This window comes from Gorilla gorilla, chromosome 14, assembly GCF_029281585.2.
Source record: "Gorilla gorilla gorilla isolate KB3781 chromosome 14, NHGRI_mGorGor1-v2.1_pri, whole genome shotgun sequence".
NCBI lineage: Eukaryota > Metazoa > Chordata > Mammalia > Primates > Hominidae > Gorilla > Gorilla gorilla.
This window is the reverse complement of record NC_073238.2, coordinates 59,604,602-59,626,914: the sequence shown is the minus strand read 5'-3', so window position 1 is coordinate 59,626,914 and position 22,313 is coordinate 59,604,602. Positions and strand designations below refer to the sequence as shown.

Sequence of the window (22,313 nt, the reverse complement as noted above, 5' to 3'; positions counted from 1 at the left end):
GGCGACAGAGCGAGACTTCATCACAAAAAATAAAAAAATAAAAAAGAAAGAAAGAAGCCATAGGCCACCCATTACTAAATTCACTGTAGGGGTTTCGTTGAGACTAAATCACATAATGAGGGCCCATGAGAGAAATGCCTTGTGTGAAGTCCACCTCTGACAACTGTGCAGGACTTGACGACACATCCTTTGATATCATCCTTACCCCTGGCTTCACCTTACTGTCTTATTTGTATTTTCGGTTTGCACCAATGGCCTCCTTAATGTTTGAGGGAGCTGTGCTACATAGAACTCTAAAAGCTGCTAGCAATAATTTTTCAAGCAAGGCAAAGCATAATGAAAAAAATTAATATGCTTTTGAAATTCTATTATCTCTAATTCCCACCTCACTATGCTCTTCACTCGAAAACGTGGAAAGTAAAAAGATAATTTATCTTCCTCCTGCGGCATGTTGGCAAGCATTCACCCAGCCCCTCTTCACTACTCCCAAATAAGGACTTGCTGATATTTTTAGCAAAACAATTTATGGGTCCATTTTTCAAAAATCAAGCTAGTTCACCCCTGTGCGTGCTCATGCGCACACACACACACTCACATACTGCTTGAGTGATCAGAAAACCCAGCCACACAATTTATTCATTTATTTTTAAAAGTAGAGGCGGGGTCTTAGTACATTGCCCAAGCTGGTCTTGAAACCCTGGGCTCAAGCTATCCTTTTGCCTCAGCCTCCCAAAGTGCTGGGATTACAGGCGTGAGCGACTGCGCCTGGCCAACAATTTATGCATGGCCCTCCCTTAGCTTGCTTCAGGTATATATGCTTATTTCTTTGGTACATTTTCCTTATATATTGTTTACATATGATATAAATACTTCCCCATACTTTATTTGCATTATTATGTTTGGTATCTATGAGAAAAAGAATATTTTGGATATTAAATATGAAACATTATTGGATATTAAATTGAAACAATTAATGCTATAGTTCCCCTTTGACCACTCACTTTTCCCCAGCTGCCTCCCAGAATTAGCCACTGTTACCAGTTTGATGCATAACCTTCTAGATTCTCATGTTTGCTTTTGTAAATATATACACATAGCTAGAGCAGTCTATTGGTTTTTGTCATGTGTATCTGGGTGTTAAATGAAGGAGTGATGTTCTACAACTTGCTTTTATGATTTAACTATGTCTTAGGCCACTTTTCCTCCTCCCAGGGAAGAGCTCTTCTCTATGGTTTTGTTTTGTTGTTTTGTTTATTTTTGAGACGGAGTCTTACTGTGTCACCCAGGCTGGAGTGCAGTGGCATGATCTTGGTTCACTGCAACCTCCACTTCCCAGGTTCAAGGGATTCTTGTGCCTCAGCCTCCCGAGTAGCTGGGATTACAGACCCATGCCACCAGGCTCAGCTAATTTTTTGTATTTTTAGTAGAGATAGGGTTTTGCCATGTCTCTACTCCTGACCTAGAGGCTGGTCTCAAACTCCTAACCTGAAGTGATTTGCCCACCCTGGCCTCCCAAAGTGCTGGGATTACAGGTATGAGCCACCGCACCCAGCCATAGGCACTGTTTAATGCACCAGGAATACAACTGTGAGCAAAAAAACTCTCTCAACCTCCATGGCACTTACATTGTCTGGAGGGGAGACAGAAAATAAAGTAAGTATAAGAAAATGACATGTTGGGGCTGGGCATGGCTCACACCTGTAATGTCAGCACTTTGGGAGGCCGAGGCGGGCAGATCACCTGAGGTCGGGAGCTCGAGACCAAAGGTCGGGAGCTCGAGACCAACCTGACCAACATGGAGAAACCCCGTCTCCACTAAAAATACAAAATTAGCCGGGTGTGGTGGCACATGCCTCTAATCCCAGCTACTCGGGAGGCTGAGGCAGGAGAATCACTTGAACCCAGGAGGTGGCGGTTTGGGTGAGCCAAGATTGTGCAGTTGCACTCCAGCCTGGGTAATGAGCGAAACTCCATCTCAAAAAAAATAAAAAAAAAAGAAAAGAAATAACATGTTGGTTAATTAGTCCCACAAATAAATATTAGGGATAAATGGGGCCGGGCACGGTGGCTCACGCCTGTAATCCCAGCACTTTGGGAGGCCGAGGCGGGTGGATCACAAGGTCAGGAGATCGAGACCATCCTGGCTAACATGGTGAAACCACGTTTCTACTAAAAACACAAAAAAATTAGCAGGGCGTGGTGGCGGGTGCCTGTAGTCCCAGCTACTCGGGAGCCTGAGGCAGAAGAATGGCATGAATCTGGGAGGCAGAGCTTGCAGTGAGCCGAGATCGCCTCACTGCGCTCCAGCCTGGGCGACAGTGCAAGACTCCGTCTCAAAAATAAAAAAAGAAAAAAAGAAAGAAAAACCAGGCGTGGTGGCTCATGCCTGTAATCTCAGCACTTTCAAAGGCCAAGGTGGGTGGATCACTTGAGGCCAGGAATTCAAGACCAGCATGGCCAACATGGTGAAACCCTGACTTTACTAAAAATAGAAAAATTAGCCAGGCATGGTGGCACGTGTCTGTAGTCCCAGCTACTTGGGAGGCTGAGGAGGGAGGTGGAGGCTGCAGTGAGCTGCGACTGTGCCGCTTCACAGCCTGGGCAACAGAATGAGATCCCGTCTCAAAAGGAAAAAAAACAAAAACACAGCGATTTCCAAGAGGCAGGGATTGTAATTTTAAACATGATGGTCAAGGATAGCCTGTGGAGAGGGTGACAATTTGAGCGAAGTCTATGCCTTTTGTTTCTTTTTTTTTTTTGAGATGGGAGTCTTGCTCTGTCGCCCAGGCTGGAGTGCAGTGGCGCGATCTCAGCTCACTGCAAGCTCTGCTTCCCGGGTTCACGCCATTTTCCTGCCTCAGCCTCCCAAGTAGCTGGGACTATAGGCGCCCGCCACCACGCCCGGCTAATTTTTTGTATTTTTTAGTAGAGGCGGGGTTTCACCGTGTTGGCCAGGATGGTCTTGATCTTCTGACCTCGTGATCCACCCACCTCGGCCTCCTAAAGTGCTGGGATTACAGGCGTGAGCCACCACGCCGGGCCACCTTTTGTTTCTATAGACAGTAGCTTCTTTTTCAGAGGGAGAGAAAACTGAGGTGTTTTCAACAATTTTTTTTTTCATAGAGATGGGGTCTCACTATGTTGCCCAGAGTGGTCTCAAACTCTGCCTCAAGTGAGCCTCCCACCTTGGCCTGCCTAGGCTGGAGTGCAATGGCACTATCTAGGCTCACTGCAACCTCCATCTCCCAGGTTCAAGTGATTCTCCTGCCTCAGCCTCCCGAGTAGCTGGGATTACAGGCGCCTGCCATCACGTCCAGGTAATATTTGTATTTTTAATAGAGACGGGGTCTCACCATGTTGGCCAGGCTGGTCTTGAACTCCTGACCTCAGGTGATCCACCTGCCTCGGCCTCCCAAAGTGCTAGGATTACAGGCATGAGCCACCACGCCCAGCCGGCTTTTTTTTTTTTTTTTTAACTAGTCAAGGACAGTAGTGAAAAAGGGAGGAGAGAAAAATAAATTTTCTGCAATTTCTTTTTTTTTTTTGAGACAGAGTCTCGCTCTGTCACCCAAGCTGGAGTGCAGTGGCGCAATCTCGACTCGCTGCAACCTCCACCTCCCAGGTTCAAGCAATTCTCAGGCCTCAACCACCCAAATAGCTGGAACTACAGCCGCCTACCACCATGCCTGGCTAATTTTATTATTTTTAGTAGAGACGAGGTTTCACCATGTTGGGCAGGCTGGTCTCAAACTCCTCACCTCAAGTGATCCACCCAACTTCACTTCCCAAAGTGTTGGGATCACAGGTACAAGCCAGCTCACCCAGCCTGTTTTCAGCAATTTCTTTCCCGCCATGCAGCCCTCCTGCAGTTGCCTCAAGTTACTTTCAAGATGTGACTGTTGAGTAGTTTCCTGCTAATAGAGGGTCAGAATGATCACACTTCTCTCAGCCCCTACACAGCAAGCCAGATCTCCATTTGGCTGTTTTCTCTTTCTGGCAAAAATTGTTCAAATGAGCTAGAGTCAAATATAAGTATTCACAAAACACTGGGGCCATTTAAAAAAATCATTTGCTGAAATTGAAGAGTTTATGGTGCCAAGTAATATATTTGAAAAGAAAATTTGCCCAAGTCAATGGATTTCAAAACACTTGACTTATAACCACACGAAGAAATATATGTGGGATCTAGTACATTCATACATACATAAATCTAAAACATACCTGGGAGTGGTGGCGCGTGCCTGTAATCCCAGCTACTCAGGGGGCTGAGGCAGGAGAATCGCTTGAACCTGGGAGCCAGAGGTTGCAGTGAGCCGAGATGGTGCCACTGCACTCCAGCCTGGACAACACAGCGAGATTCATTCTTAAAAAATAATAAAATAAAATAAAAGTTTCACAAAATAATACTCACCTTTACTGTGATTCGCCTTTATATATGATTTTTCTTTTCTATTCTTATTTCATTTTAAATAAAGTTGTTCACTGTTCACTAAATTGTTTCTCAACCGTCTGTTTATTCTCGTTGGTTGGGTGTTCAAGATCTTTTCTTTTCAGAGCCCGCAATTTTATCAATAAAATTTTTGTTGTTGTTTGTAGTTTGAGACAGAGTCTCGCTCTGCTGCCCAGGCTGGAGTGCAGTGGCGCAATCTCGGCTCACTGCAACCTCCGTCTCCCAGGTTCAAGCGATTCTCCTGCCTTAGCCTCCCGAGTAGCTGGGATTACAGGCAACCGCCACCAGGCTCGACTAATTTTTGTATTTTTAGTAGAGACGAGGTTTCACCATGTTGGCCAGGCTGGTCTCAAACTACTGACCTCAAGTGATCCACCTGCCTCGGCCTCCCAAAGTGCTGGGATTACAGGCGTGAGCCACCGCGCCCGGCCAAAGGCAAGATTTTAATCTAGGGTGCCATGACTCTTCAGTACTTTTTTTCACCACGACTGTATTTTTATAAAACTTAAAGAAATGTTTCGACCTGAATATGAGATTGGGCAGTTGAGAGTAATGTTTGAGAGTACTACATGGGTCAATGATAATATTTCTGAATAGTTTGGAAGTATTAAAACTGAAGAAAATAATTATACTTGCCGGGCGCAGTGGCTCACGCGCGTAATCCCAGCACTTTGGGAGGCCGAGACGGGCAGATTGCCTGAGCTCAGGAGTTTTGAGACCAGCCTGGCCAACATGGTGAAACCCCGTCTCTACTAAAAATACAAAAAAATTGCCTGGGCGTGGTGGCAGGCGCCTGTAATCCCAGCTACTTAGGAGGCTGAGGCAGGAGAATCGCTTGAACCCGGGAGTCAGAGGTTGCAGTGAGCCGAGATCACGCCACTGCACTCCAGCCTGGGCGACAGAGCAAGACTCCATCTGGGCGGGGCGGAGTAGAAAATAATTATACTGTAATAATATGGAAAAAAAATGTTCACACAGTATTAATGTGTGATAATCATCTCATACATTCCAGAAATGAGGTTTGAGAGCCTTCACTGACCATGTGTCATATCCATTTATTTTGGGATCCCTTTCACCCCATTTTTAACTTCCTCCCAGTTGCCCAATGTCCTCTGGAGTTTTCCATCCAAGACCCCCATCTTTTTTTTTCCCTTTCACCCCATTTTTAGCTTCCTCCCAGTTGCCCAATGTCCTCCGGAGTTTTCCATCCAAGATCTCCAGCTTCTTTTTTGGGGGGTGGGGGAGGACGGGGTTTCACTCTTGTTGCTCAGGCTGGAGTGCAATGGCGCGATCTCGGCTCACTGCAACCTCCGCCTCCCGGGTTCAAGCGATCCTCCTGCCTCAGCCTCCCGAGTAGCCGGGATTACAGGCGCGTGTCGGGATCACACGTGTGAGCCACCACGCCCAGTCCCCCCATCTTCTTAAAGGGGTTAATTTCTTGGCTCTTGCATTTTGACTTTTCCATCATTCCAATTGCCATCCTGTGTCCTGCTCTTTCCCAAGGGTTGCATTCTTACTCTGCTGAATGCTATATTATTGGATTTATGAACAATTGTTAATGTATTATAATTGTCTGATACTTTGATTTACCAGAATGAACACTTCTATGAGTAGGACTGGATCAAACTTGTTCACAATTGGAATCTTCGTGCAAATCCTAGTTCTAAGGGATACAAAGCACAAAATATTTGCGAAATAGAACAAGCTTTCAGACTTCATACTGGCATATATCTTTGCGTTATGCCAAAGATGTGAGGATGTGACTAAATACGGAAGTTTTGTTTTGTTATTGAGCCAAGGTCTTGCTCTGTCATTCAGGCTGGAGCGCAGTGGTGCAATCATAGCTCAGTGTAACCTCCAACTCCCGGGCTCAAGCGATCCTCCCAGCTCAGCCTCCCTAATAGCTGGGATTACAGGCAGGCACCACCGCACCCAATTAATTTTTAATTTGTGTGTGTGTGTGTGTGTGTAGAGACAGGGTTTCAGTAGTTGCCTCCCAAAGTTCTGGGATTACAGGCATGAGCTACCATGCAGGACCTGTTTTGTTTTAATACTTAGTAATTGGGTGTAAAGTCCTTCAAAAAACAGGTGGGGCAGGTGGGAAACTCCCTTTGTGTGACCCTCTAGCACCAGGGATAAAATTTCAACTTCATCTTAAAGCGACAACATACTTTTCCAAGACCAAGTGCGAAATAGTAAACGGAAGAGCTAGCTCCGTAGCCGTCCGCCACAGAATGCCACAAGCTTTCAATTATGGGACAAAATTGGAACACATGGAAACCCTGTGCAGACTCCCGTGACATCTTCCCTCCTCTCCAAGTCCCCTCCCACAGACCCTGCGCCCCACACGATTATTCCCCAGGGGCCGAGCAGGACGACTTGGGTCCCACTATCCGGACTCAGCGGTGCCCCCACAAAAGCGTCCCAAAAACTCCAGCTCGGGCAGCCCTGGGGCAGATGCTGAAAAGTTGTCAGAGGCCCTCGGGCAGTCCCGAGATCTACCCCAGGCCAGAGGGCCTGACCCTCCCTAAATGCGACGTTCTCCTACCTTGGTTGATACTCAGGTTCCCAGAAAAGGGTGGAACCTAGGCTGGACGAGGCACAGGGCCAAAGTTTAATTCCTCTAAGCTCCACCCAGCTCCCAGCACCTCTCCAGGCGGCCCCGTGGGGTAGGGCGGAGCCGGGTCCAACGTACTCCGCTTCCCCCGCTCCACCCACCCAGGGCTACTGAGCGCCCCGACAGTTGGCCTCCTCCCACGCTGCGCGCGCACCTCCCCGCCCCCACCCCTACCAGGGGGCGTGCCCAGTGGAACGGAGCCTTGTGTCTCCGCCTCAAGTCCCCGGATGCTCACCTCCCCGACCCGCCCCCGCTGTGGCCCCGCCCCCGCGCGGCTCTTCGTGCCACGTCACCGCCTGCGTCGCTTCCGGAGGCGCAGCGGGCGATGACGTAGAGGGACGTGCCCTCTATATGAGGTTGGGGAGCGGCTGAGTCGGCCTTTTCCGCCCGCTCCCCCCTCCCCCCGAGCGCCGCTCCGGCTGCACCGCGCTCGCTCCGAGTTTCAGGCTCGTGCTAAGCTAGCGCCGTCGTCGTCTCCCTTCAGTCGCCATCATGATTATCTACCGGGACCTCATCAGCCGTGAGTCCTCACTGCACTATCCTTATTGCCGCACACGGGGGTCTGGGGTGCGGGTGGGGGCGGGGAAGGCGCAGCCGTCGCGGGCCTAGGGGACGCCGGCGGTCTTAGCCGAGCGCGGAGGGGTCGGTGCCCGGGGCTCGCGCCCAGCTCTGGTGAGCTACGGAGGGGCAGATGCCGCGTGCGGCCGCCGGCGCGGGAAATGCGGGAAATGGCGGCGCCGGGCGCACGGTGATGGGCGGCTCTGTGTATCCGGCAGACGATGAGATGTTCTCCGACATCTACAAGATCCGGGAGATCGCGGACGGGTTGTGCCTGGAGGTGGAGGGGAAGGTGAGTCGGTCGGGCCTGCGCGTGGGGGAGTCCGGGCCGAGCAGGCTCGGGTTTCCGCCGCTCCCCCGCCTGAGGTTGTGCAATCCTCCCCGCCGCCTCCTGGCGGAGGAGACGCTCTTTCCGGGCTTGGGTTTTTCTAGAAAACTGGAGGCGGAGCTGATCCTGGAAATAGGCCCGCCGCCTCGGCGCCCATCCTCCTCCCGGGGTTGTCCGGGACATGATGCTTCCGGCGTAGGAGCCCGGAGTCCTTTCGTGTTTGTCCTGTCCCCACTTACCAACCAGAGGCATCACATGCCCGCAACTGGAAACAACTTTTTAATGACCCCATTTTTTGTTCCGGCCAACAGACAACTCTTTTAAGTTAGGTCGTTTTGAGAAATCCACGGGTCACAACTTTATTCCCAAAATGGTGCTTTTTTTATTTTCAGCAAGAACTGAGAATACTTCTTATCCGTGAACTATTGGCGTGGAAGGTGTTTTGGATGCGTTTGTGTCTTTTGCAGTTATACTGCTTTTTCTTAATGCAGATGGTCAGTAGGACAGAAGGTAACATTGATGACTCGCTCATTGGTGGAAATGCCTCCGCTGAAGGCCCCGAGGGCGAAGGTACCGAAAGCACAGTAATCACTGGTGTCGATATTGTCATGAACCATCACCTGCAGGAAACAAGTTTCACAAAAGAAGCCTACAAGAAGTACATCAAAGATTACATGAAATCGTAAGTGATACTGGCAGTACCTAGCTGATGTCTAGAATCTTACAGGATTTAAAGATTGGCTAACTTTTGAGGTTCTTTCGCAGTGGGTATACTTTTGTGAAAGTCCTTGCTTTTTTATTAATGAGTTCACGGAAAAGAGTGGTTGCTTTTCTATAATATGAGCATACTGAAGCCTGCAGTCTGTTTCCGTTTAGAATTAGAATAGTATTTTGAAAATAGTCAACAAGAAATGTAAACATTCTTGAAAGATACTATCTGTGAACTAGTAATTTCTTAACAGCTGGTTGCCTTTTTCAGTGTTTTCTTTTTTTAAGCTTGGATATTTTTTACTTTAAAAATTGATTTTACTGAAAATTCAATACTTCAACTTGTTAATGAAATGTTGTTTTAGAATCAAAGGGAAACTTGAAGAACAGAGACCAGAAAGAGTAAAACCTTTTATGACAGGGGCTGCAGAACAAATCAAGCACATCCTTGCTAATTTCAAAAACTACCAGGTAAATACCTTAAGTATCTGGATCAAAGGATTGTACAATTTTAACTGCAAGAGCAAAAATTAAGTTGATTAATCTTCAATTCTATACTAGTATTCCAGGCGTAGAAAGTGGCTTTCCCAGCTCGCAGGTGTTTCTAAATCTTGTCTTCTGATTGAAAATTTGCTTCCCAGATGACATTTCTCAGTTTTTCTTTTTTGTGAATTGCTTAACCACCTAAGTGTTCTTTCAGTTTTTTGCTTACAATTCTAATGTGTCTCATTGCTACTGGTCCTCCTTCTAATGTATCTGAGGTTGTTAATTCTACTTTTGGAAAATGTCAGTGGCTTTCCCTTTCCTCTAATTTTCCAGCTTCATGCATCCCCTGGCCATAAGATACTTCCAGACTGTATGATATATTCTATCACTGTCAGCCTTATGTTCCCTGTGGTTGACTATATAAGCACGCTTTAGGGTTTGGGATTGTATTTAGGATTGAGAGTAAAGGTTTCCTGAAAGCCTAGTGTTCCTGGATTGCTCTGTACATTATTTTTCTATTTAGGTCACTATTAAGGTGCCTTAATCCAGTGAACAGATGTCTATGATAAGTGAGCATTAGAGCTTTTGGGTACTGGAGTTTTGATTTTTGTGGTGGTCTAAACCTTCCCTTGTACTGTAGTTTGTTTTGAATGGCATGTATTTGTATGTAATAGTCTAATTCTAGGTATTTTGTTTGCTTCCCAAGTTCTTTATTGGTGAAAACATGAATCCAGATGGCATGGTTGCTCTATTGGACTACCGTGAGGATGGTGTGACCCCATATATGATTTTCTTTAAGGATGGTTTAGAAATGGAAAAATGTGTAAGTACAAGGAAGTGGGTTAAAATAAATAATGTAAAAAAATATTTTAGATGTGATTTGCAATTGTTTTGTGACACTGAGAATGAGTTTTACAGCGTTCTGAAACATGGTTTTAGTTTTCTCTTTGGGGATCAAGAGAATTGTGTTTCATATGTAAAAGATTCTTAGGGTATAAAAAGGCTTAGAATCTTATTTGTGGAAAACGTTGAGTGCAGATGGGGCATAATAAAGTACAGTTTAGGCTGGGTGTGGTGGCTCACACCTGTAATTTCAGCACTTGGGAGGCCGAGGTGGGTGCATCACCTGAGGTTGGGAGTTCGAGACCAGCCTGGCCAACATGGCGAAACCCTATCTCTGCTAAAAATACAAAAATTAGCCAGGCATGGCAGCGGGCACCTGTAATCCCAGCTAATCGAGAGCCTGAGGCAGGAAAATCACTTAAACCTGGGAGGGGGGTTGCAGTGAGCAGAGATCCCACCACTGCACTCTATCCTGGGCGACAGAGTGAGGTGCTGTCTCAAAAAAATACAGTAGAGTTTAAATGCTGAAAGAGATCAGAGAACACCATTGATCTTCCTCTAGATATGGCCTCACTTTCACTTCATAATCATATTTTGCTGTATACATATGGATCAGTATCAGTGGTTTTCACTTTGGTTTACTGATAATGGGCAGCTGATCATTGAAAAGCCTAGTGCAGTACTAGCTTTTAGTAAATAGAGCTGATTGCTGAACTGGTATGCAAATTGTTTTACTAATAATAAATAACTCGGTGTCTTCTATGGAAGGAACTGCTGGAAGCTGTACAGCAACAAAGGCATTCATTATCCTAGTTTTCATAGGCTTCTGTATAAGGAAGAAGATAAACATAAAGCTATACTGAACAAGGAAGATTAGAGTCAATAGTAGACAGAAATTACTTAGAACAGTATAAGATGACTTACCAAAGGGGTTATTCAGACAGTATCTGAGGTTTTTGTTGGTAGAGCAGGGTGTGGGTGGTACATGCCACAGCCTTCTGAAAAATGAGCTACCGCTGATTTGGTAAGGGTGTTCTGCATCCACTGATAGACCTTGAACAATTTACTGTTGTTCTTTTGGTTTGCACTAGGATGCAAAAGAAAGAAATCCCTGCGCTTTCTGTCTGTCTTTGTGGCGGCCCAGATTGAATTGGGGAATACATCTTTAGCCTAGAAATGTAGGCTGCATGTTAATGGTAATGTAACTTTTGCAGTGTAATGTTTGAAAAATATTAATGTAGTTTTTGCTTTTACAGTAACAAATTTGGCAATTATTTTGGATCTATCACCTGTCATCATAACTGGCTTCTGCTTGTCTTCCACACAACACCAGGACTTAAGACAAATGGGACTGATGTCATCTTGAGCTCTTCATTTATTTTGACTGTGATTTATTTGGAGTGGAGGCATTGTTTTTAAGAAAAACATGTCATGTAGGTTGTCTAAAAATAAAATGCATTTAAACTCATTTGAGAGAATGCCTTTTAGTTTAATGCATATTTAAACTAAATTGATCCTGTAGTGTTCCTGGAGAAGCTAGAGCCTGATTGTAGGCTACTACTCATCAATTAACTTCTACAGTGGAGACTACTTCTGGGACTGGAATATAAAAAAGAATCAAAGGTTCTGATTTTGAGTTGCAATAAAGGGAAAGACCATGCTCATAGCAGTGCCAACATCTGAAGTGTGGAGCCTTACCCATTTCATCACCTACAACGGAAGTAGTTAACTGGAAGAGATTACCAAGAGAATAAAAAGAGACTCATTCAGCGGAAGCAACTTTGTCTCAGCTTATTTCACATAAAGAGAGCGAAGTCTTTTGGGATGAATGTTAAACTCCCTGGTAACTAGAACAGGGACTGGCAAACTAGCCTATCCGACTACCTGTTTTGTACACTTTAAGGTGGTTGGTTGCCTTTTTAAATGGTTGAGGGGAAAAGAATACCTTGTGGGATATGGAATTTAAGTTCGAGTCCAGTTTTATTGGAACGTGGCTATGCTTATTTATGGATTGACTGTGGCTGTTGTCAGTGCATGAGCAGAGTTGTGTCTAACAGACTAGAGCCTGCAAGTTTGCCAGCCCCTGATTTAAAAGATGAAGGTACACAGAATGTGGGCTGGCTGGTGGGCAAAGGGGTAAAAATGTTCTCTATATTGTATCTGAAAAGATGGGGTGTCTGAATAAGAAAATGCATCTATTTGACAGACCTGGAGCAGTTGCTATCTGCTGCTAAGGTTTCCACCACAGATGCAAGAAGAACATGTCCTTGCGCTTTCCATCTGTCTAATTGTGGCAGCTGAGATTGAATAGAGGAATACAGGAGGAAAAAAAGCGGGAAGAGTTTTTGAGGCAGGTCGGTCACCCAGGCTTGTAGTGCAGTGGCACAAGCAACTCACTGCATTCTCTGCATCCTGTGCTCAAGCCATTTTCCCACCTCAGCCTCACTAGTTGCTGGGACTGCAGGCATGCACCCCTATGCCCAGCTAATTTTTGTAGAGACCGAGTATCGCTTAGTTGCCCAGGGTGGTCTCAACTCCTGGGCTCAAGGAGATCTGCCCACCTCAGCCTCCCAAAGTGCAGGCCCAGCCTGGGCGGGGAATTTTCAAAATGTGAGTTTTGGGAAATAGTCTACCAGCCTTACCTGGTTGATTACACTTGTAAAAGAAAGATTAAAAGCAGGCCGGTGACTGGTCTGCTTGAACATGTGAATGTAGTGGTTTGAGCAATCTGGAGTTTGCCCTAGTGTCAAATTCCAGACTGTCCATAGTGTCCAGAACCTGAGGCAGATACTAATCATGTTAACCCCCAGCACCCCGTGATTGGAAACAAACCTAAATACGTATTGGGAACTTAATAGCAATTTTAAGCATTGTGATAGTTTTTTTGTAGGGATGGGGTCATGCCATGTGGCCCAGGCTGGTCTGAAAACTGGCCTCAAGTGATCTCAAGCTTTGGCCTTCTGAAGTGTTGGGATTACAGGTGTGAGGCATTGCACCTGGCTTAGCGTTCTGATTTGACATTGTAATGAAAAGTGTGAGTCTCATCTACAGGGCCTTTTGTCCTCTGAAATGATAGCAGGAAGGGAATTTTCAGGCAGTGGTCAAAGCTGGGGAAACCAGGATAGTGAAGAGGGCCTTGAGGTGAGAGGTGGAAGCTAATTGGTGAACTAGCCTTGGAAGCCTGAAACAGACAAGTAGCAATTCAGAGACTTTGTGGGCTCCACTGCTCCAACTTGTTTTGAAGATTTTCAGTTCTGCAGAAGAGGTATTTCCCCAGTTGTCCTTTCAGTGCTCTTAGCTGTTTTCCCAACATCCAGATCCAATCAAGGTTGGGACATAGCATTTTATCATGTCTATTTAAGTCAGAAGTGATGAACCCCAGCTGTTTACTTTACCTCATGGTAAACCTTTGAAGATTCCAGGTAGAATCTTCTCAGACTTTGAAGACTGTCTCATTTTATATCTTTTTCTGGTTATTCCTAGGGTCAAGACGTTTTGGGCAAGAATAAGGATGTGAACATCAGAAAGCTCAACATTTTGTTTTTGATGCTAAGTTTAACAAAGGCATGCTTTAGTAGCCTGTGGGCCCTAGGGTTTGTTAACGTGTGGAGAAAAACTGAGTGGAGCAAGAGGACTTTTCTAGGAAGGTCCTTATAATGTGACATTTGAAAACAAATGAAGGTGTGGAAGTAGGCCATGTGGATATCAGGACAAACCATTCCAGGCCAAGACAACAGCAGTTAGTCTGGAGTGTGATGTGTTCTGGGAAAAAAGTGGCCACTTTGCTAACCCAGGAAGACAGGAAGGGTTGTAAAGCAGTGGGAGTGCGCAAGGAAGGAAGACCAGACCTCAAGGAAACCACAGGCGCTCTGAGCAGAGGAGTTACATGATATGACTCAAATTTTTAAAGGATCACTTTGGCTGCCAGGTAGCAGGGTAAAAGCATAGAATAATTGTGTATAATGTGTTTTTAAGGCAAAGATGATAGTGGCTTAGTCTAGGGTAGTAGACTGAGGTGGTAGGAAATGAAGATAGAGACAACAGGATATGCTGGTGGGTGAGAGGATGGATTTAATGTTGATACAAGTATTTTGGTCTGAGCATTTGGAAGAAAGTTGGCACTGAGGTGGGAAGTCGAGTTTAGTTTTGTTTTGGATGTGTTAAGTTTGAGATGCTGATTCTTCAGAGAAGTCTAAGCTGGAGAACTATATAGAGAGTGGAAAGATAACAATAGACATTGAAAGCCATGATACAGGATAAGGTCATATGGAGAGAGGATAGACTTTGCATTCCAACATGAGATTGGTTGACAGAGAAACCAACAAAGGTAATTAAGAGGTGCTCCCACTGCACTTGTACCCAGAAGGCTGAGGTAGAATTGTTTGAGGCCAGCCTGGGCACCACAGGGAGACCCCATCTCTCAAATTTAGCCAGGAACCATGGCTCATGCCTGTAGCCCCAGGAATTTGGGAGGCTGAGCGGGGAGGATCGCTTGAGGTCAGGAGTTTGAGACCAGCCTGGGCAACATAGCGAGACCTAAAACAATTAATTGGGCATCTGTAGTCCCAGCTACTCAGGCGGCTGAGCTGAGAGGATGGCTTGAGTCTGAGAGATTGAGGTTGCAGTGAGCTGTGATCATACCACTGCACTCCAGCCTGGGCAGCAGTGAGACACTATCTGAAAAAAGTTCAAAAATTTTAAAAAAGGAACTGCCCCTGAGGTAAGAACCAAGGGAGGGCCTCCCAGAGGTCAGGTGGAAAAAGTTTTAGGAAGGAGGAAGTAGTCAACAGGGTTACCTGTTGCAAAGTACTTAAGTAATATGAGGCCTGATAGTGGTAAACTTGACTACCGTTGGATTTCACTAGTGGGAAAGGAAGTCTAATTAAAATGCACTCAAGAGACTAACAGTCACAGGCATGAAATACAATACAGGTACATGGTTTTTTATTATGTGTGCATCTGCTTCAGTAATAGGTGTGAATTACTCATTTGGATCATTAGGAGTTTCAAAATCTAGTTAAATCACTAGATTTGTGTTGACGTAAATTCTGTCATTCTGAACTGCAGGGATTGTCAGTAACTTAACTGCAAACTAAACTGGTGATAATTATGGTAAAATTGCAAGACGAGCAATAAATCTCAACCAACTTGAGAGAACACTGATAACAAAGCATCCTTAAGGTTATATGTGTGTGCACACAGGTGGAGTGGAATGACTGGCTGGCAGCAGAATACTCAGTAAAATGGAACTAAAACCAGGAGGATTTACTAATTTACAACTAGTATAGTGATCAGTAATTTACAACTAGTAGGTCACTACTAAAGAGCTCCAGCTTTGTGGCAATTAGCATGTGTTTCTAGAGACTATCCATAAGAACTGTGAGTGCAACTTGAAGTTTCTGGAAACATTTAATATTTCATTATTCCAAAGGAAAAGGCCTTCATTAAAGTGTTTTTTAACATAAGCAAGTAAAGACAAAGGTGCCATAGCTAGGCAGTGGCTCATACCTGTAATCCCAACTACTTGGGAGGCTGAGGAGGGAGAATCGCTTGAGCCCAGGAGTTTGAGCTTGGAGTGAGTTAATGGCTGCAACACTGCACTCCAGCCTTGGTAACAGAGGGAGGTCTTGTCTCTTGAAAGAGAAAGGTGCCACATACCTTCCATTGAATAAAAGTTGGCTGCTATGCTAGCCATCTCAATTAGCTACACTCTAAACGTGGAGCTTGCAGATAAGTTAAAAATCATAATAGTGCTGATAGTTTCTATTTACCTCACTTAAATCCTCCAAGTCTATCCCTTAATCAATGCAGCAGTGGTAAATCAGGTCCCTGTGCATGTCAGCAGTTCAAAACAGATTTTACTACTGTAGGGGCATATTTTTAACTACCAGAACATTCCAGTTTATTTTTTGAGAGCCTGTAGATTTGTGCGGTTACACATAGTTTCATATAATTGAGCCTGGAAGTTGGCATTGAAGTTTCCTCCATATGCTGGGCCATGAGAACCTTTGGGAGTGGATGTGGCTTTAGCTGGAGTCAATACAATTCAATGAGAGAAACATCAGATATGAGTTTAGGGGAAGATTCTTTCCAAAATAACTTGTGCAATGATGTTTCCCTCAATTACTTTCTCCTCCATTCATTTATATATGCATTCCACTCTTCTCTGAGTCCAGAGGTAGAGCAAGGAGCACAAACTGGGGAGAACACTGCAGTGCTGTTTTGTGTGTGAGTCACAATCTACAGACAAAGGAAAATTGAGACATCAAGGGACTCACTGGAGGGGCCCTCTGGGACACAAGCCACAATTATTAGTCAAGAGTTATAACAGTGTTTTTAATAATAGGACAGTAGAGCTACTAGCTACCATTTAGTCCTGAGTTTCTGGGTTTTTTTTTTTTTTCGGGGTAGGGGGGAAGTCAGGGTCTTGCTATGTTGCTGGGACTAATCTCAAACTCCTGGCCTCAAGTGATCCTCCTGCCTTTGCCTCCCAAAGTGCTGGGATTACAGGCATGAGCTACCACACCTAGTTACTAGAAATCTAGTTGTTGGCCAGATGTGGTGACTCACACCTATAATCCCAGCACTTTGGGAGGCTGACGCGGTCAGACCACTTGAGCTCACGAGTTTGAGACCAGTCTGGACAACATGGTGAAAGCCCATCTCCATAAAAAATAGAAAAAAAAATCTACTTGTATAGTTGCTGATTTTCTCCACATGTAAAGGAAGCAGATAAGCCCTAGTTTATTATCAATTGCGGCTTGCACATGACCTCATCTAGAGCACAGGGTTATCAAATTATTCTACTGTTCCCTAAGCAGTTGGTATAAAATTGGTATTTTCTGGACATCTATTCAAAACAGCTATACATGTAATTTCCTTTTCCTTGAGTACAATAATTTGGGAGTTATCCTTAAGAACTACCAATTCATCATGTAAGTCAAACATCCAAACTAGTATTCAATCTGGAGGTGGAAACTGGCAGTTAAAGAGGAAAATTACTGCACATGAAATTAGAAAAAATGAATACCTCTTTTGACTACCTCAATGAGGTGGAAGAATGTGCATCAACAGATGGCAAGGATAAAATTGGAAGCTAAGCAAACACAGATCTTGGGCAGGATGCACTGTAACCTTTTCTTCATTATGTTCCTAGCACCCCATCCTTCCTAAGCCTCTCCCATTGTATTAGCTTGAAGGGATTGAATCCACAGTGGTGGATTTTGTCAGATGGAACACAGGCTGTGTGTTAGTACCGTTGGTGACTGCCATTATATCAGCATGATGGTAACACCAACTGCTGGTATCTATTAAAAGTAAAAGTGACTAAGCTTCTGAAATTTGGTTAAGTAATGTGCAACCTGTTCTGCTCTGTTCCATAGACCAGGGAGGAGGAGGAGGCCTGGGTGTGAGTGTCAGAGCAGCAGAGATTTTCATGTAGGGGAGGAAAAATTGCTTTCCACACCCATTGCTAAGTTCATGACTGAGGCCCTTATAACAAAAGACAAATCGACAAAAGCAAAGCATACATTTTTTTGTTGTTTTTATTTTTTGAGACAGTCTTGCTCTGTCGCCAGGCTGGAGCACAGTGGCACGATCTCGGCTCACGGCAACCCCCGCCTCCCGGGTTCAAGTGATTCTCCCACCTCAGCCTCCTGAGTATCTGGGACTACAGGCATGCACCACCACGCCCAGCTAATTTTTGTATTTTCAGTAGAGACAGGTTTCACCATGTTGGCCAGGACGGTCTTTATCTCTTGACCTCGTGATCCGCCTGCCTCGGCCTCCCAAAGTCTGGGATTACAGGCGTGAGCCACCATGCCCAGCCAGCGTACACATTTTTTAAATGTTTTCTGTGACATGGGAGCCTTCGTAAGGAAATGAGGACCCAAAGAAACAGGTGAGCTTGTGTATTTTTCTGTTTTGGTTTAATGAAGAGTGAACAGTTGTGCAAAAGTATTGGACAAAGCGGATGATCTAATGGTAAACTGGGGGGAACTTAGCAAGGCCTGTTTGTTCAGATTCTTCTCTGTGTTTCTGTGTCTTCAGAGATGAGGATATTTATTTTCCCTGGGTATATGGAGGGTACCTCTCGAATGAGAGTAATTTCTTTCTTTCTTTGAGACAGGGTCTCACTGTGTTGCCCAGGCTGAAGTGAAGTGGTGTGATCATAATTCCCCGTAGTCTCAAACTCCTATGCTCAAGAGATCCTCCCAACTCAGCCTCCCAAAGTGTTATGATTACAGGCGCCAGCCACTGTGCTGAGCCTACACCACACCTATTGAAACAGAATATTCAGCATTTAATATTTCGGGTTTTTTGTTTGTTTTTTGAGAGAGAGTCTCACTCTGTCACCCAGGCTGTAGTGCAGTGGTGCAATCTTGGCTCACTACAACCTCTGCCTCCTGGGTTCGAGTGATTCTCCCGCCTCAGTCTCCTGAGTAGCTGGGATTACAGGTGCCCACCACCACGCCTGGCTAATTTTTGTATTTTTAGTAGACGGTTTCGCCGTGTTGCCCAGGCTGGTCTTGAACTCCTGGCCTCAAGTGATCTGCCCGCCTCAGCCTCCCAAAGTGCTGGGATTACAGGCATGAGCCACCGTGCCCAGCCAGAATATCCAGCATTTTAAAAACCCTTCTGGGATTTCAGCTCCCTGGTGGGGATTGAGGAACCACTATTGTAGCAGGAACCATGGGAAGGAAATGAGCTCATGAGATAAAGGAAAACAGCTCAGGCAGCTGGCTTGTGGTTACTGCCCTCTTGCTAAAGCAACATATAAAGCGCCAGAGTGGAAAGGAATCTAATGCACCTGTCCAGTGCTCAGCACCCTTGACTTCCATCCCTCTTAACCACAGTGCCGTGAAGGCCCTGCAGTTCCCCAGGTGTGGCTTGGCCTCGTTTTCCACATTGTATGTTAATGCAATAATTTTTTTTTGTTTTTTTTTTTTTTGAGACGGAATCTCACTGTGTCACCCAGGCTGGAGTGCAGTGGCGCGATCTGGGCTCACTGCAAGCTCCCCCTCCCAGGTTCACGCCATTCTCCTGCCTCAGCCTCCTGCGTAGCTGGGACTACAGGCGCCTGCCACCACGCCCGGCTAATTTTTTGTATTTTTAGTAGAGACGGGGTTTTACCGTGTTAGCCAGGATAGTCTCGATATCCTGACCTCATGTTCCTTGCCCTCAGCCTCCCAAAGTGCTGGGATTACAGGCGTGAGCCACTGCGCCCAGCCAACGCAATAATATTTTAATGCAGCCTAAACTGACATTTGCTTTTTTTGGGTAATATCAGACAGGAGACTTGTCTTGAATTTCTGCCAGCTAAAACTTGTCTTCATGCTTGCTGCTGAAACCAGGTCTGCCCCATCCACACACTGGTGCAGTTGGATTTTGGACTCACACGCAGGAACTTACACTGTGATACCTTTTTCTCACTTTGCATACCAGATGTCTCAGCATCCAATGTGTACTTTAGACATGTTCCTTCCTAATTCCTTTTTCTTTTCTTTTTTTTCATTCTATTTTAGCTCGGCTAAAACAAATAAAAGATAAGCGTCTGCATCAATTTGGCAGACTTACAAGAAAAAAAGGCATTCTTTCCATTTTGGAAGAAGGCATGTGGAATTAGTACTATGCAGTGGTGGTATTTTGAAATCTGGGTTCTAATAAAAGCCCAACCACTTGCTGTGAGAACTCCAGCATCTTAACCTCTCTAAGCCTCAGTATCTCCATCTAGAAAACAGAAACTCATACTTACCTCATCGGCTGATTTGGTAAGTAGAGGCTATCATAGGAGTGCCTTTACCATGAGAAATTCTTACAATACTGGTCTCTACTCTGAATCAGTGCAAAATACAGGATGCCTGTTCACATTCTCTGACTTTTGTGTAGCCTTGGGAAACTGCATCATGAATATGTTTTAGGGGCCAGGCGCAGTGGCTCACGCCTGTAATCCCAGCACTTTGGGAGGCTGAGGTGGGCGGATCACAAGATCAGGAGATTGAGACTATCCTGGCTAACACGGTGAAACGCTGTCTCTACTAAAAATACAAAAAATTAGCCGGGCATGGTGGCGGGCGCCTGTAGTCCCAGCTACTCGGGAGGCTGAGGCAGGAGAATGGTGTGAACCCGGGAGGTGGAGCTTACAGTGAGCCAAGATCATGCCACTGCACTCCAGCCTGGGCGACAGAGTGAGACTCCGTCTCAAAAAAAAAAAAAAAAAAAAAGAATATGTTTTAGGCCGGGCGCAATGGCTCACGCCTGTAATCCCAACACTTTGGGAGGCCAAGGTGGGCGGATCACAAGGTCAGGACTTTGAGACCAGCCTGACCAACATGGTAAAACTCCGTCTCTACTAAAAATACAAAAATTAGCTGGGTGTGGTGGAAGGTGCCTGTAATCCCAGCCGCTTGGGGGACTGCGGTGAGAGAATTGCTTGAATCCAGGGGGCAGACGTTGCAGTGAGCCCAGATTGCACCACTGTACTCCAGTCTGGGCAACAGAGTGAGAAGAGGTCTCAAAAAAAAAAAACTTTTTTTATCTATCCCTAGATTCTTCTTCAGGGTTGACAAGCAGTTTGATGTCACTTTAAAATGGGCAACTCATACCTTCCCTGTACCATGTGAAACTTTGTGTGCCTATATTCTTTTTTTTTTTTTTCCCCCAAACAAACATTGCAGGGTTGATCCTAGTCTTGAAAGTTTGGGCCTTTCCTCTTGGCCTGTTTCTGGAAGAAATGCTCATGAGGTGGGTGAGAGGCGGATGACATCCTGTTGTTCTGGCCTCACCCTGGGGATGCCAGATGACAGCACCACAGCATTTTCAATAGGTGACCCGCCTGGGAGGAGGAAGGAAAAATGTGCCCAAGGCCATTATGGAGAACAAACACCTATGCAGTTGGAGAATGCTAAGGACACCCAAGGGTGTTGTCCTCTCCCTCCTGAGAGAAGCTAAGAAGATCCAGGCTTAGAGTGCTACAGAAATAGAGATTTAGGATAGAAAAAAGGAAGGATTTCCTAACCACCACCAGGGCTATGAGGCACTGATATGACTTATTTGTGAACACAGTTGTATAGAATTGTTATGTGGCAAAGACGAAGATCACGCTGGAATGTCTTTCATGTATCCCTTGGTGGAGGCAGTGGGCAGCATAAAAGTACAAGATGGCAGGTGGAATCTTTAACCTTGTGGTCTGGAGGCCGCATGATAGGGTTGCAGTGTATTTTCCTTCTCTACACGCTTGGGCCCTCATTCTGTTTTCTCACATTCACTCCATCCTAGTATTCTTGAATCCTGTCTCCCTCCCCTTGAGATTCTGGCTCTAACTAAAGCCAAATATCAGACCAACTTTACCTGTCTCATTAGACCAATCACAGGCAGATTCTTTATTTTTCTTCTTTTTGAGACAGAGCCTTGCTCTGTTACCCAGGCTGGAGTGCAGTAGCACAATTACAGCTCACTGCAGCCTGAAACTCCTGGGTTCCAGTGATCCTCCCCGCTCGGCCTCCCAAGCAGCTGGTATTAGAGGTGCGCTGCACCACGCCTTGCTTAGTTTTTTTATTTTTAGTAGAGACGAGGTCTGCTATGTTGCCCAGGCCAGTCTCGAACTTGAGGGCTCAAGTGATCCTCCTACCTTCGTCTCCCAAAGTGCTGGGAATATAGGCATGAGCCACTGTGCCCAGCCTACATTTATTTTTACTTTTTTTTTTTCTTAGACAGAGTCTTACTTTGTTACCCAGGCTGGTGTGCAGTGGTGCGATCTTGGCACACTGCAGCCTCGACCTCCTGGGCTCAAGTGATCCTCCCACCTCAGCCCCTTAAGTAACTGGGACTACAGGTGTGCACCACCAGGCCCAGCTAATTTTTTTTTTTTTTTTTTGTATTTTTTTGTAGAGACGGGGTTTTGCCATGTTGCCCACGCTGGTCTTGATCCACTCACCTCGGCCTCCCAAGGTGCCAGGATGACAGGTGTGAGCCCCCCACCTGCCTGGCTACATTTCTTTTAAGAGAGAAAAGATGGTTCATCAAACTTCAATATAGCCAGGTTGAAAATGTTTCAGACTGGCCGGGCGCGGTGGCTCACGCCTGTAATCCCAGCATTTTGGGAGGCCGAGGCGGGTGGATCACGAGGTTAGGAGATTAAGACCATCCTGGCCAACAAGGTGAAACCCCGTCTCTACTAAAAATACAAAAAATTAGCCGGGCGTGGTGGCAGGCGCCTGTAGTCCCAGCTACTTGGGAGGCTGAGGCAGGAGAATGGCGTGAACCTGGAAGGCGGAGCTTGCTGTGAGCCGAGATCGCACCACTGCACTCCAGCCTGGGCGACA

General features: G+C 45.7%; 1 protein-coding gene, 1 long non-coding RNA gene and 2 other non-coding genes across 5 annotated transcripts; 3 read left to right on the top strand and 1 right to left on the bottom strand.

Annotated features, from left to right (window-relative positions):
* Positions 1-5,485: 5,485 nt before the first annotated feature.
* Positions 5,486-7,105, bottom strand: LOC129526145 (uncharacterized). The gene is made up of 2 exons (XR_008670758.1): positions 6,999-7,105; positions 5,486-5,978 (listed from the first exon to the last, which is right to left on the bottom strand). It is a non-coding gene; the product is annotated as an uncharacterized lncRNA (long non-coding RNA).
* A 16-nt stretch (positions 7,106-7,121) lies between these two features.
* Positions 7,122-11,765, top strand: TPT1 (tumor protein, translationally-controlled 1). 2 transcript variants are annotated; one of them, XM_004054464.5, is made up of 6 exons: positions 7,122-7,587; positions 7,844-7,917; positions 8,445-8,635; positions 9,027-9,132; positions 9,854-9,970; positions 11,247-11,765. In XM_004054464.5, the coding sequence occupies exons 1-6, from the start codon at positions 7,560-7,562 to the stop codon at positions 11,247-11,249; spliced, it is 519 nt and encodes a 172-aa protein (XP_004054512.1). In that variant the 5' UTR covers positions 7,122-7,559; the 3' UTR covers positions 11,250-11,765. The 2 variants fall into 2 exon arrangements, with proteins under 2 accessions (XP_004054512.1, XP_063553416.1); XM_063697346.1 differs by having other exon boundaries at positions 7,388-7,587; positions 9,854-11,765.
* Positions 11,026-11,155, top strand: LOC115930473 (small nucleolar RNA SNORA31). Its single transcript, XR_004067109.1, has one exon. It is a non-coding gene; the product is annotated as a small nucleolar RNA SNORA31 (small nucleolar RNA).
* Positions 11,766-12,179: 414 nt separating the features above from the next.
* On the top strand, positions 12,180-12,313 carry LOC115930474 (small nucleolar RNA SNORA31). Its single transcript, XR_004067110.1, has one exon. It is a non-coding gene; the product is annotated as a small nucleolar RNA SNORA31 (small nucleolar RNA).
* The last annotated feature ends 10,000 nt before the right edge of the window (positions 12,314-22,313 follow it).